The 14,527-nt window shown below is 53.8% G+C and overlaps 1 protein-coding gene across 3 annotated transcripts; it reads right to left on the bottom strand.

Annotated features, from left to right (window-relative positions):
- Nucleotides 1–4,765: 4,765 nt before the first annotated feature.
- Epn3 (epsin 3) lies at nt 4,766–10,233 on the bottom strand. Of its 3 annotated transcripts, none has more exons than XM_035447336.1 (9): nt 9,693–10,233; nt 8,604–8,722; nt 7,812–7,892; nt 7,504–7,632; nt 6,546–6,633; nt 5,788–6,057; nt 5,521–5,631; nt 5,188–5,415; nt 4,766–5,094 (listed from the first exon to the last, which is right to left on the bottom strand). In XM_035447336.1, the coding sequence occupies exons 1-9, from the start codon at nt 10,231–10,233 to the stop codon at nt 4,766–4,768; spliced, it is 1,896 nt and encodes a 631-aa protein (XP_035303227.1). The 3 variants fall into 3 exon arrangements, with proteins under 3 accessions (XP_035303227.1, XP_035303226.1, XP_035303228.1); XM_035447335.1 differs by having other exon boundaries at nt 5,521–5,637; XM_035447337.1 differs by lacking the exon at nt 7,812–7,892 and having other exon boundaries at nt 5,521–5,637.
- Between the last annotated feature and the right edge of the window lie 4,294 nt (nt 10,234–14,527).

The following is a 14,527-nucleotide window of genomic DNA, read 5'->3' on the forward strand; positions in this document are numbered from 1 at the left end:
GGTTTCTCTGTGTAGCTTTGGAGCCTATCCTGGCACTTGCTCTGAAGACCAGGCTGGCCTCGAACTCACAGAGATCCGCCTGCCTCTGCCTCCCGAGTGCTGGGATTAAAGGCGAGCGCCACCAACACCCAGCTCAACCCACCTTCTTATAGAACTCAGGACCAACAGCCCAGGGATGACACCTCCCACCATGTGCTGGGCCCTCCCCCATTGATAACTGAGAAAATGCCTGACAGATGGATCTCAAGGAGGCATTTCCTCAACTGAGGCTCCTTCCTCTCATGACTCTAGCTTGTGTCCAGTACATCAGGGCTGGAATTCAAGACAGAAACCTGGAGACAGGAACCACAACAGAAGCTTCCATAGAGAAATCCTGATTACTGACTTGCTCTCCATAGCTTGCTCAGCCTGTGTTCATATAGCACCCAGGACCACCACCCCAGGAGTAGCACCGCCCACAGTGATCTGAGCCCTCAAACATCATCAATTGAGAAAATGCACCAAGCTGGATGGCGGTGGTGGCACACCTCTTTAATCCCAGCACTTGGGAGGCAGAGACAGGTGGGTCTCTCTGAGTTTGAGGCCAATTATCACTGTCTTGAGTCAGGGTCTCATATATCCCCATGGTTACCAAAAGGATTGCCTTATTGATAAGATCTAGAGGTCTTGAGTTTGACTCTAGATTCAACCTCCACTCGCTTCTAGTGAGTGCTATTGAAGGGATTCTTCTGAAATATAGGTGACCACAGCACTCCAACTGATAGGTCACTTCAACTCGAGTTCCAGGACAGGCTCCAAAACTGCAGAGAGACTCCGTCTCAAAAAAAAAAAAAAAAAAGACAGAAAGAAAGAAAAGGCCAATCTGGTGGGGGTGCATTTTCTCACTTGAGATTCCTGCTCCCCCAAATCACTCTAGTTTCTGTTGAGTTGACATAAAACCAGCCAGCTCGGGCGGTAAGGGAAGTGGGTATGACCGGGGCGGGGGGCAAACTTTGTGAAAGGGGGGATGCCAGGGATGGAATCCGGGATCTTGTACATGCTCCACTGGTGATCCAGTCCAGAGACACATCTTCAGGAGACAAAGGAAGTTTTGATGAGAGAAGAAGAAAGCTGTTGAAGGGCTTCAGTCAGGAGAGCACCCCTTAGGTCTGCACCCCAGTTTTCTCTGATAGGGAATGCACCGGAAGGGAGAAAGAGTAGAAGCAGGGGTTGTGAGGAGACCATGGCAGCACCCAAGGGAGACAGGAAGCTTGTGGGGGGCGTGTAAAGCTACAGAAGAAGGGGTCAGACTTTGAGGAGAGAAGGTATCAGAATCAACATAAAGGGTAAGGCCTTTCTCTGAAGAGTATGGAGCTGGAGGAGGTCTTGAGGTCATTTTGGGCCTGTTGGTTTGAGATGTCCAGAGAGAATGGAGGTGACAAGGTTTGATGAGTAGAAGAGAGGCTGTTGGGAGAAAGGAAGGGATTTTCTTGTTTGTTTGTTTTTGTTTTTGTTTTTTCGAGACAGTGTTTCTCTGTGTAGCTTTGGAGCCTATCCTGGCACTCACTCTGGAGACCAGGCTGGCCTCAAACTCACAGAGATCTGCCTGTCTCTGCCTCCCAAGGGGATTTTCTATGTAGGGATCCACAGAGGATATAGAATATCAGGAGCAGAGAGTTCAGGCCCATACACCTTGAACGTTGTTGACACAGACAGGCAGGGCCTGTAGGCATGGTAACAAACACCTATACATCTCAGTGCTTAGGAAGCTAAGGGGAGAAGATGAGACTGGAGGCTGGGACAAAGGAGCATGAGTTCAAGGCCAAGTGAGCCGTAAAGAAAGACCTTGTCCAGAAAAGTTGGCAGGGAGAGCATGGTGGAAGGGTGGCTCAGTTAATAAAGTGCTTGAGGACCTGAGTTCTATCTCCAAAACAAACCAAACACAAAACACCAAATAAAAACAAATGAAAACAGCAGTAGGTGCTTGTGATCTCAGCAATGGTGAGAATGGGGGGAAAAGCTAGACAGATCCCTCAAGTTCACTGGCCTTCTAGCCTGGTCTACTTGGCAAAAATCCAGGATTATAAGAAACTGTGTCTCAGGTTAGTGAGGTGGTCTAATATTTGAGAACACTGGCTGTTCTTCCAGAGAAACTAGGTTCAATTCCCAGTACCCACATGGCAGCTCACAACTGTCTGTAACTGATGCATGTAGTGCACAGACTTAAGGAGGCAAAACACCAATACACATTTAAAAAAGAAAGAAAAATAAACCCTGTCTCAAAAGGTGGAAGATCCCTGAGGAATGACATATTAGGGTGTCCTCTGGCATCTACCCACACACATGTGCCCATGTACACACACACACACACACACACACACACACACACACACACACACACACCACACACCACACACACACTCAGAGAGAGCCAAAGAACAGAACAAGGTGCCTACAGAGAAGACAAATGTCCTCTGGCTTTAGCAAGCTGGACTCTTGGCTGGACCTGGTGAGTGGTGACCCAGTGACATCAGGCTGAGAGCAGGCAGCCCACCAGCTACGAGAGGGAAAGAGGAAAACGATAGGTTTGACTTCAAGGGGATGAAGCCAAGGAGAATGTATATAGGTGGGCAGGATCTGGCTGGAAGAAAGTGACTTGAAGACCTAGAGGAGAGACAGGGTTCCTGACACTGAACCTGAGGATGAGGGCAACAGATGAGGGGTCACGGGGGATGCTGCCCCATATGACATGCTCCAGTACCAGAGGAGCAGTTCCTAAGGGAGAGCAAGAGCCCTGTCATGAGTGTCAAGGATTTGGAGTGATGGCAGCGTGAAGATGGATGGAGAGGTCCGAATGAGGAAGTTAATATGGAACTGGGGTGAGAGCTGAGCCACGAGGAAAGAATGCTGGGAATGGGGAGTGCCCATACAGGGCAGAGCACAATGCCAGCCTTGGGGAGGAAGCTGAGCCTAGTAGCTTCAGGAAGCAAAGCCACCCACCTGTTCTTTGGGGCTCAGGGTGTGGAGGGGCAGAGGTATGGGGGGGTGGCAGAACCCTGGGGCCAAGAAGCACTGAGCCTTTTGGGTTTGGGTGGAGCCGAAGACAGAAGGGGATGAGTAGTGGTGGGCCTGAGAGCATCTGCATAGCAAACCCACGAGGAAGGAACTCTTGCAAGTAAGGAAACAGAGGCACAGACACAGGGAGGTGAAGCCGTTTACTTAAGAGCTCCTAACCACTTATTACCAAGCGATTATCATTACGTTCAGCCCTGGAGCAGAGTTTGGCAGGCCCCGCTGACTTCTAAGCAGCTGCTCTTGCCCTCCTTCCTACCTGCAGCAGGCTTGGGGCCTCCCTCCCTTACAAGCAGAATAGCTCCTGCCCATGCACCCAGGAAAGACAGTGACATCATGCCACCTCCACCAACCATGGTACTTCAGGCTGAGGAAGCCCACGAGCACTCTATGACCCCAAAGAGAGTGGGGCCAGCACCAGGCTGTCTGCCAGGCCAGACTCTGAGTCCTGAGTGCAAATGGATAACTATGGTAACCCCCAGGGCAAGAGCTCAGGGCCTATGTTTGGTTTCCTAAATGCTACAACAACCTTCCAGAGGGCCAGGCCTCTGGTGGGCAAGGTGGCTCCCTTCAGCCCTGGTGAAAGGGGCAGGGGCAGAGTTGGGTTTAAGAAGATGACAGGTATAAAAAAAGGGAGTTTCCTGTGGCTGGCTATGCCGCAGCCACAGCCAATGCTAGTGAAGTGTCTACTTTGCTGCCCTCCCAGTTCCAGGACAATGTGTGTTCAGACCTCCCTGGTTCCCCCTGGGTGAACCCAGAATTTTGTCCAAGCCAGTCAGTCAATATTTGCTGAATTAAATCTGGTCCAGCTCAGAGAGCCGGACTGTCTAACTCTGAATTCCAACCCCACGTCACTTCAGCTTTGTGACCCTGAGCATGCCACTGTACCTCTCAAAGCCTCAGCTGGCTATTAAACAGGGGTAGTAAGAAAGACCTGTGCCATCTCACTTGGGAGGGTTGGGTCCTTAGGTTATTGTTCTCCTATCCTTGTCTTAAACAAACAAACAAACAAACAAAAAAACAAACAAAAAAGGTGAGCCCAGGCTGGCCTTGAACTCAGGATCCCCTTGCCATAGCCTCCTTAAAGAGCTGGGATTACAGAGGTATGTGTCATTATATCCATCCAAGTCTGTTTTGAAATTCTTAACCCAGTTTTGGACAAGGAGCACTGCATGATCAGCTTGGGTAGGGCCCTACAAACGCTGAAGTCCTGAGTAACAGTATAACTGCGGAGGCTCCCTGCAATATGATTACATGGCATTGTCTGCCTAAGATACACAGCGCATCAAAGAAGGGGCAAATGCTGTTGCCCCTTACTATCAGAGTAGGCCATGTGTGATAGTGAATGAATGCCTGAATGCGTGAGAGCCGAGGGAAGGAAGGCACCAGGCCGACAGGAGATGGGAATGGTGGGGGTGGGGGGTGTTGAGAGGGCTCTGAGGGAATTCAGACTGTCAAGTAGTTTCCGCCTCAGCTGGTAATCAGTGCTGTGGTCCAGACCCAGCTGCCACACCCCTCAAAAAGTCCACTTGGTAAGAGCTGAGGACGTAGATTCCAGTCTTTTATTAGGCGGGTGTAGTCTTCATCCTCTAGATGTGGTCATTCCCTAACTAGTTCAGAATCTGTCAGGGGTCCACAGAAGCCTTGATCAAATGCTCAACCTGCACGACCGCCCTCGAGGAGGCGGGGCCTCGCGCGCAGGCGCCGAAGTGTCTCAGAGGAAGGGATTGGTGCCAGCCTGCGGGGGCAGCGGCCCCATCGGGCCGGAGGTGGGCAGCAGCGGCTGAGGCAGGCTCGCGGGCTGCGGGGCGAAGGCTCCGGCTTGCGGGAAGACGCTGACCGAGGCGGGGAGGGTCGCACCGACCGGCACGCTACTGAGCGGGAGGGGCAGGGAGGCGCTGTAGGTCATGGAGCCCATGGGCGCCCCGACGGGGCCCCCCGGCGGCAGGCCCAGCGCGGGCGAGCCGGTGCGCATCTGGTTCAGGGTCGGCCTGCCCTGCTCGCCCGCGCCAAACGGGTTAGTGGGGGACGGAGCACCCAGACCTGCGGGCGAGAGAACAGAGGATAGGGGCCTTGCACCGGCGGGCGTGGCGCCAGGGCAAACAGGATCCCAGACGCCAGGCCAGGGTGTTCTACCTGTCAGGAAGGGGTTCCGGGTTCTTGAAGCCAGGGGTGCCTTGACTAGTGAGTCCAGGTTGACCAAAGAAGAGGCCGAGGGGCCCAAGAAGGACTCCGGAGTCCGGCAGGGGCGCGCCTCCTTTCCCGGCTGCAGTGCCTCCCCTAGTACACCCAGGTCAAGGGCTTCAGACTCCTTCATGCCATTTTGCTTGCAACTGGGGCTGGCGTCTCCAAATGGGTCTAGCTCTGAAAGAAGGGTGATCAGTTCAGTGGTGGGGAAGGAAGAGGGCAGAGGCGCCCTCCGGAGTTCCCTCTAGACCATACAACTGTATCCCCCAGACTCTTGCTTACCCACAGGGTTGCTGGACTTCCCTGTGGCCAAGGCCTGGGCACTGTCCAGGCTATCCTTGGGCTCTGTGGATTCTAGAGGTTTGGCAAATGGGTCGAAGGATGAGGCAGCACCTAAAGCTAGCCAGAAGAAAGAGGGAAATGGAGTGAGCTAGAAGAAAGGGTACGGATGGGTCTGGAATATGGACTTCTATCCATAGACTGTCCTTGGTTTTGGAGGGAAGGGGACCCAGAAGTCCCCAACTTCTTACCCATGTGCTCTCCACTTACCAGAGGTGTCAGAGGTCTCCACAGAGGCCCCCCAAGGGTCTGTTCCAGTGCTGGGGAGTTTGCTTTTTGGAGAGCTTGGTGCCCAGGGGTCTGCGATGGGGGGTCCGGCAGGCAGCACTGGGGTCCTGCCCCAGGGCTCAGAGGAGGAAAGAGTAGGAAGCAAATCCCAAGGCTGGCTTCGGGACATGGCATGTCCAGAGGGAATTGGAGACCAGGGGTCTGCAGAAGGTCCCCAGGAAGAGCCACTTGGCTCGGTGTTCGGCCTGAGACCTGGAAAGGAGAGATAGAGAGAAAGAGAGAAAGAGAGAGAGAGAGAGAGAGAGAGAGAGAGAGAGAGAGAGAGCAGATGTTATAACAACACTCCCCCACCCTTTGCTTTGTCCAGGGCCCTTTCCATTTGCCCAGCCCAGGTTAGGTGGTGTGGTACCCACTTCACAAGTGGGATACTAACTTGGAAGCAAGTGGCACCCTCAAACCCATGTTTAATAAATAAGCCCAGGAACTTGGACCCCCAAACCTGGGAGTATTGGCCTCATCAGGGCTTGGCTAGCCAGTAAGATCAACTAGGAGGTCTGCTGAGCTTCCTAGGAGCTAAGATCTGCAGCTCTGCTCCCCTGACCCTTACTGCAAGGCCCTATCCTAGAGGCAGCACAGTGACCTTTGGTTATGGAGAGGAGGTGATTTGCCAGCAAGTGGCTGGAGGGAAGGGGTGCTTAGGGGCCAGTCCGGGGGGGCCTCTTGAAGCCCTGCATGCCCACCTGGGATGTCCCATGGGTCAGCAGAGCAGTGTGTGGAAGGCAGGGCTGGGGCAGGTGCGAAGATGTCAGCCAAGTCCAGGATGGAGGACTGCGGAGGGGAGAGGCAACCATGGCTCAGAAGTGGGTGGGGCCCAGAGGGAGGGCTTGACCAGAAGCCAGCTCACTCCCCTCCCTTCTTCATTCCACAGGCATCTTTTAATGACCCCCTCACCTCTGACCAGCACTTCCCATTTATAAAATGTTTCATCATCCATTTATTGTCCCATTTCATAACATCCCGTGAGGTAGGTAATGTACCTTATTTTATAGATGAACTAACTAGTTGAATCCCAGGGAGAGGAACTGATTTGCCTGAAGTTACATAGTTACATAGTCAGAGGGAGGCAGAGCTGGGTTAGATCCCAGGCCAACAGAAAGGGATAGTCAAGACAGATTTTTGATTTTTTTTTTTTTTGAATGAGTCTCTTCCCTAGCCCAACACCCAAGAGAAACTGGCCGTCACAGACACCATGGAGGGAAAGAAGAGAGAGACACCCCAGGGGCAGAACGAATAGCACAGGAAGGTTATCTTGTTTTCAGCAGCCACCGCTCCCCTTCCCAGGGAACCTGAGATATTTTCAGCACCATGCGCTTGAACCAGCTCCTACTCCAGACTCACAGTATCACGTGATCCTATAGTGTGAGAGCTGGAACTGTCCCAAACACCCACTGTGCAAAAAGGGAAACTGAGGCCAGTGATATGTCCTAAGTCATTAAGTGGCAGGAAGTCCAAGGCGTCTCCAGCATGCATGACTCTGATATGCCACTTCACTTGGACTCCGTCACCAGCCGGTGCTATGGGCCACCACCTTCATTTCCCACTTAGTATTTGCGATGAGCTCTGCTCGGCACATGGCACAGATGCCAGCCCCGCTACACCCAGTCCTGATCAAGTCACACTCCTCAGCCCACTGTCTACCTGACTAGTTTTCAGCTTCTCCTCCTCCTTTCTCTCTTCTCTCCCGGGCTCTCTGTCCCGTCGACGCCGGCCAGCAGGTTCTGCGCCATTGGCTATTGGAGAGTCATCTTCCTTGCAGGATCTCACCCCCTGCAGAAGGGACAGGTAGGGCATGAGCAGGTGGCTGGGGTCAGCAGAGGGCAGGTAGGAGGCACCCAGGTTAGCGCAGCAGAGAAGCTGATTAGTGCCCTTGATCTGCCAGCAATGCCTTCACCAGCACCAAATCGTGGTCGGCACCTGTGGCCCAGGTGACTCCTCCCATCTACTACCTTCTCGTGCTCCTGCCGGCTCAGGCTCAGAGCCAGCTGCAGCTGAAGGTCTTCATCCCTGTGGGAGGCTGGGGGGACTGGCTGTGAGGGAGGAAGAGAGGTGTGAACTTGGCCCAGTGTTCCCACCCCCGGGCTAGAGGGCCAGCACAGTCCTTCCCAGACATAGTGATGGAGACAGAGATGCCCCTTAATCAAGGGGATGGCCTTGGGTGGCTGTCTCCCTTCCTGGGTCTGAGCTGCAGCTTAAGAATCAGCTTCCCAAGTGGCTAGTAAGCACCAAACTTCCTTTTTTCCTCCATAGCCACCCTGTGCAGTCTCAGGTCTCACCTACTTTTTTCTTCTGGGTACCCTGAGAACTTCTCTAGCCCACCCATGTGAGAGGCATAAATGTTTCCTGTCTGGTCTGCCTGGATCTACAGAGGTAATGGCAAACATGATGAGGTATCAGAGGTGTTGTTCCTGTCCTTCTAAAGGACAGCTGGTGGGAGGGAGCAATAGTCCCAGTCTTTTCTCAGAATGTGTTGTCAGCACACACTTTTCCCTAATCACAAAGAACGAGCAGGCCCCTAAGGTGCACCACCTTACATAACACCTTTTCTGGGCCCTGCCTGAGAACACCAAAAGTTGGAGTCCATGACTGGGACAGATCAGGGACACCAACATGCCCGGTGCTGTCTTGGAAGCTACAGTGAGTCTCCAGGTCCAGAGGGGAGAACCCAAATGGAGGCTAGTGAGTACCAGACCCTGTTCCTTCCTCCACAGGCACCCTGTACAGACAGACCCAGGTCTCACCTTCTCAGCCTCCTCACGGCTCATGGCCAAAGCCAGCTGCAGCTGCAGCTCTTCTTCTCCAGATGTCTGGGGCCGTGCCTGCTCCAGGTCTGAGGCATAGCGTGGGGATGAGGATGCAGCTGCAACAAGTGTGACTCCCGTGAGCACACCAGTACCCGTGGTCCCCCACACTCCTCTGCCTGCTAGGAAGCTGGGGCTCACAAAGAGTGATCCGAGGGAGACTGGCTTTGTCAGGCACCAATGAGCCAAGCACTGCACACCCATTATGGATTTCCCACTGTACTGCTGAGGCAGATGCCAGAGCCACTTTGGCAAGGAATAGACAGTGCAAGGTGGTGCCTGGCCATGGTCCTAAGTCAGGACTTAATGCAGGCCCTTGACTTCAGCTCTTGAACTCTTCCAATAGGACCCTAGCCTGCTTAGGGCCATGGGGATTAGAAGGAAGGAATCTGCCAATCAAACAAAATCACAGCCTCGGAGCCCCAAGCAAGCCATCTCGGGCTTTATGGAGGAGGGCTGTTCTGCTACTACTCAGGTCACAAAGGCCTCCACCACCGTGGCAAGCCATCAGGGAGGCTGTTTCATCATCAGCCACCCTTGCTTTCAAGGACAATACTCTTGAGTGGTGGGGGTTTACAGAATGTCAGGTGTCTGAGGAAAAGGGTCAAGGGCATTCTTGGGCCTTGTCTCATTTGGTTCTCGGATCAAACAATAGAGGGAGGTAAGTGTTGCTCTGTTTTACGGAGAGCTGGTTGCTCAAGCCATGCAGCTTGGAAGGAACAGAATGAATGGTATGCAACTCCAGAGCCTGCACTTCGACCTCCAAGTCACCCTCTCAACGGATAACTAATAACAACAAGGACAAGCAGTTGATAGTGTCATTATTTCATCTGAATTTCTGAGCACCTACTATGTGCAAGTATTATGCTTTTCACACTACATTTTTTATCGGGATTGGTCCTCCCAACCTCCTTTCTGAGGTAGGATCTGTCTATCATCCATGGCTCCTGGCTACAGAGCCAGGAGTGCGACTGGGCTACCACTACCACCACCACCACCCTCTCCAGTATACCATTAGGGTCTACTCACAGGTATAGGAGGAGGGGGAGCCCCGAGATCTTCGGCTGAAGCCTAGCTGCCCACTGCCAATGCCCATGCCTTCCAGAGCCATTCGCTCTTTGGTCTTGAGGGCATGGGTTCGCTCTTGACGCAGGCGCTCCTCATCCTTGAGCAGGGCCATCACTTGTTTGACCTTCTCACGAACATTGACGCCTTGGTCCTTGCCATCTCGGTCTATGTACTGAAAGTCCTTGAGTGTCTGGATGGTGTAGAGGTTCTCACGGCACTGGTGGGCCACGCGGTCCGAGCCCGTCTTAAGCAGATAGTCCAACAGTGTCAGAGCCTTGTATACATGTCGCCAGTTCTTACCGCTGTCATTGAGCCGCCGCCACAACATGCCCATAACCTCGGCAAAGGCCACTGTGTTGAAGGTCAAGTCAGCGATCTCTGACATGAGAGAACTGGGTGGGCCCCAGGGATCATTGCTGGTGGCCTCACGCACCTTGATCTCGGCCTCAGAGTAGTTGTGAACAATGTTCTTCACCTGGCGCCGGAGCGCAGAGGTTGTCATGGTTGGGGACTTGGAGGTGGGCAGCCCCCGCCCCCGACGGAGGTAGAGGGCTGAGGGCCACCGTCTTGACGTCACGGTCTCGAAGGATGGGCCGCCTTGCTTTCAGCAGGGCGGCTGTGTCCTTGGGTTCCACATGGGGCTGAGAAAAAGAGGACCTGAGACTCAGGATCGATGGCTTCCTCATTGTTTATTCACTCACCAAGTGTGGCCTGGCCAGAGTGTCCCTGCTGCTAGGAACACCTTTGGCCAACACTTACTTTTATTTTTCTTATTGTACTCACTATTCAATGGACCCTGTGTTTGGCATGCTCATCTATGCAACCACCAGACCAAGAGGTTGAACTCCCTATCTCCACTGACGTACGGGGACAGTGGGACCCAGAGAATCAGCCCATGATTCCTCTGCGATCACAGAGCTAGTACGTGGGGACAGCCCTCCCCCCACCTGAATGTGTGGCTTCAAGGATCATAAAGTGACCACCAGGAATGTCACTCTCCCACCTCACTCATGCTTGTCTCCTCATCCATTTGTGCTGTAACCTTTCCAATTTAGCCCTCATTCTTTCCTCTCATATGGCCATTTCTCAGAATTGAATTCATACAACCCCTTTTTCCTTTGGGTCTATCCCCAGCCCCGAGATTTCTTGTAGAATACCAATATCCCAGTGAAAGAATACAGACAGTCACAGCCCAGTGTGGACACCCTCAGGGGGAAAGAAGGAGCAAGCAAGGAAAAGATTGGGCAACTTCCTGTGGAAGAGGCACTAAGCTGGAGGCCCAAAGAGAAGGGTGAGGAGATGGAGGGAACTGGCAAAGTAAGGGATCTGTGAGATGTGAGGGATACCTGCTGGCCTCCGCCACATACACACGGGAGTGCTGTGACCTGCCTACGTCATAGGGCATGTAGGTGGCAGGGCTGAGGCTGACAACACCTAAGTCTTCTTGCGACTAATTCAATACTTATTGTCAGCGTCACCTAGTTCATTAATTAATTAATCTAATTACTTGTCTCAGAACCACCTTTTCAGCCAGAATGCAAGTTCCCTAAGGGCAGGAGCTGCCCAGGCAAACTACCCAGGCCTTAGGCACACAGAAGACTCTGATAGCCCAAAAGAGGCAGACTCAAGGGGAGAATCAGCCACCTGTCTTTCCACAGCCTCAGGAGGCAGGAGAGAGTCCCCCAAGGCCTTGCCAGAAACCCAAAGTAGGAGCCTCCTGCCATCATCATGGCACTAATAGAGTTTTACACACGAATACATGTGTACAAACACACACACACACACACACACACACACACACACACACACACAGAAGCTGGGTCAGCAGAGCCTCCAGCTTCTCCACGAATTGCCCCCACCACCATAGAGATCACACCTCCCCAGATCACCTTCCAGCACCTGACCCAGCCTCCTGAGGGTTGGAGGTAGGGGTTGCAGTATACGAAGTTTGTCCTTCCGGCACCCGCAAATGAATGATCTGCTCAGTTCAAAGTACCCACGGGCTTTGGCAGGTCCCAGTCTTGGGCCAAAGGATGGGAGTCTGTGGAAATTGGATCCCCAGGCCCATAGTGCTGCCTACCTTATGTCTGTCTGTCCAGCTGGCCTTCTGTGAGAATGCCACAGTCACAACTTGTTTAACTCCTGCCCTCCCTCTGGCTAGTGACTCAGACCTGTGCTCACCTCCCCAGTGGGAGGTCAGGCTAGCAATGGAAGAGTTGAGATGGGGAATAATTGTGCATGAAGCCCGCCCTGGTGTACACGCTCCTCCCTGCTGGCTGCTGGAATAGGCAGAACCAGTCAGGTCAGACATCCTGACTCTAACAGAGCCCTACCTGGGTCTGGCTTCCCAGGCCTTCCTACTTTGCTGGGATGGGTACAACCAGCCGCCATGGAAAGGGACCCTCTATGTAGGCTCCAAGGCCCTACCTGGGCTCTTCTCCTAGGAACAAGGTGGACATTGCTTGCACACCTTTGTTGGAGCTGGGGAAAAGAAAGGATTAGAAACAAAAGGAGAAGCCTGAATCTCCACCCGGCCATTCCTCTACTCTAACACAGTAGGGACACAGTAAGGAGCCAGAGGGGCAGGGTGAGGTCCCAGAGCATGCATGAAGCTGAAGCTGAGAGGGAAGGAAGGCGAGGGAGGAGCTGCTGGGAGCCCTGCCAGCGGTGTTACAAGCAGAAGGTTTTATCGAACACAATATGCCCAGGAATAAAAGGGAGTGAAACACAAACCCAGCTGCCGATAAGGCGGTGCAGCAGCGGCAGCCCCGGGCAGCCGGTATGGAATTACTGCAGTGACCTTGAGCCAGACCCTGCCAGGTGGAGGGAAGGACACTGAGAAGTCAGGACCTGGGGAGGCCACTTCAGAGATGGAAAGAACACAGGAGGGTACTAGGAGAGAGGGAGCATAGGCTGGTCTGGGGGTGGGGGAACAGAGTGTCGACTCCTCTACACAGGTCCCCAAGGAGGATATGGAGTGGTGGGTGCCAGGGTGGGGGATGGAGAAATTCCTAAAAGTCAGCACCGAAGAAGCAGATGGCATCCCCAGGGTGGAGGTTCAGAGAGATGGAAAGAACCAATCACATGCACGAATTTGCCAAAGTGTGTGTGCACCCCCACCAGCCAGCACCCCTCCCCATCTTCTGTCCCCATCAAGCCCAGAGTGAGCAATGGGGGAGTGGCAGTGCCCTTTCTGCTGCTAGAGGGATGTGGGACTGGATGGTAGCTAACCCTAGGCTTCATCAGACCTGAATTGGTTGTGTCCCTTGGGGGCGCTGGAGTGGATTAGGGGGCCATCCTGAGGTTAGAGGTGCGAATACAGAGATATGCCAAGATCTGAGGGGGCCATCACCAGGAACCTCCATCTGGCCCTGTGTCCCTTTCTGAAGGGACCAGGAAGGTAGAGGGTTGCAGGTGAGAAGCCTCCAGGTCCTCCACAGCCCTGCTTTGCCTTCTCTCGAGCCTGGGGGGGAGACACTAAGTCCTGAGCCCTCTCTAGCCCCCGCCCTCATTCAGGGCACCACCGCGGCGCGGAGGGAGCTTACCTCCAGTGTGGGCTCCCTCGCCCCAGCCCCAGCAGGCTCTGCAGTGACCCTCTGACTGGTGGGGGATGGCACAGCCTCAGGAGCAGCTCCAGAGCCATCCACCATAGACCCTGGTCTCGGGAGCCCCACCCTCGACCGAGAGGCACAGGGCCCTCTGAAGGGCAGCAGGGTCCCCCCCAGCGGGTTGCAGCTCAACCCGGGGCGTCAGCCTCCCCGTCTCCAGCCGGCCAGCACTCTCCGGAGGAAAGTTGTTCAGCTGGCCAGGCAGGTCTGCCTCAGCAGTAACAGGACACAGGATGACGGGCGGGCGGGCGTGTTTAACCCCTTCCTGCTGTCTGCCGGGCGGTGCCTTCAGGGGAGGAGGCCTGCCTGTTTGTCTGCCGGGTGACCTCAGGGGTACAGACTTGGAGCTGGCCCACTCCCACCCTGCAGTGAGTTAACCTTTCCACTACCTCCTCAGCTAGAAGGGGGAAGGGGTGGGAGTGAAGGCAACTCCAAAACCCCCACCACGCCCTACCCCTCCTAGCCAGGAGGACATTAAAACAGAAGGCAGAACACCCCCTGGGGTTTGTCTTTTCCTGCTCCCAGCTGGCTTCCCCTAGCCACCACAAGGTGCTTGAGGACTCTCTAACTCTGGGAGGGCCCTGACGGCTCTGAAACGCCTTCCATTCTCACCTGGAGACTGCTGAAGGCTCATGAGGTCAGTATGAATGCCACAGGATTTGGCTACTCCCAAGCTACCGGCTGCCCTTAATCCTCCATTGCACCTAGGGACCCCCAGCCCACGAGTTGTTGGCAGTTGTTACAGCAGAAACCCCAGGATGACTGACTTGAGCAGGCATTGCCTTCCTTTCCCGGCTGGGCTGCTCGTTGCCCTTCACCCATTTCACAGTCTCGCATTCCTTTGTTCCAGGAAGGAGTGGAAATTCTCAAGGTGGTTTTTGTTGTCTTACTTGAGATAGCTAGCCTCTTCTCCCCGTGTAGCCCAGGCTAGCTTCAAAGTCATGTAGCTCGGGTTGATTTTGAATTTACAACCTTCAGTGTCCCACTGAGATTACAAACATTTTTCACCGTAGCCAAAAAAATGGCTCAGGGCCAGATGGGTTGACTGGAGGAAAGCATAAAGCAGACTAGAGCCCCAAATACTAACTCCTGGCTTAGACAAGGGTGCTAAAGAGAACGGATGGGGAGAGAAAAGTGGTACTTGTGAGTTTCTTGGATTGTCGAAGATCGTTGTCTTTTTTTCTTCAG

Source organism: Cricetulus griseus, chromosome 7 (genome assembly GCF_003668045.3).
Source record: "Cricetulus griseus strain 17A/GY chromosome 7, alternate assembly CriGri-PICRH-1.0, whole genome shotgun sequence".
NCBI lineage: Eukaryota > Metazoa > Chordata > Mammalia > Rodentia > Cricetidae > Cricetulus > Cricetulus griseus.

Coding starts and splice junctions, on each gene's coding strand:
- Epn3 (XM_035447335.1), bottom strand. CDS start 10,233: ATGACAACCTCTGCGCTCCGGCGCCAGGTGAAGAACATTGTTCACAAC. Junction 8,723..9,692: donor CTCCCCCTCCTCCTATACCT/GTGAGTAGACCC, acceptor CACTTGTTGCAG/CTGCATCCTCATCCCCACGC. Junction 7,893..8,603: donor GCCGTGAGGAGGCTGAGAAG/GTGAGACCTGGG, acceptor CCTCCCTCACAG/CCAGTCCCCCCAGCCTCCCA.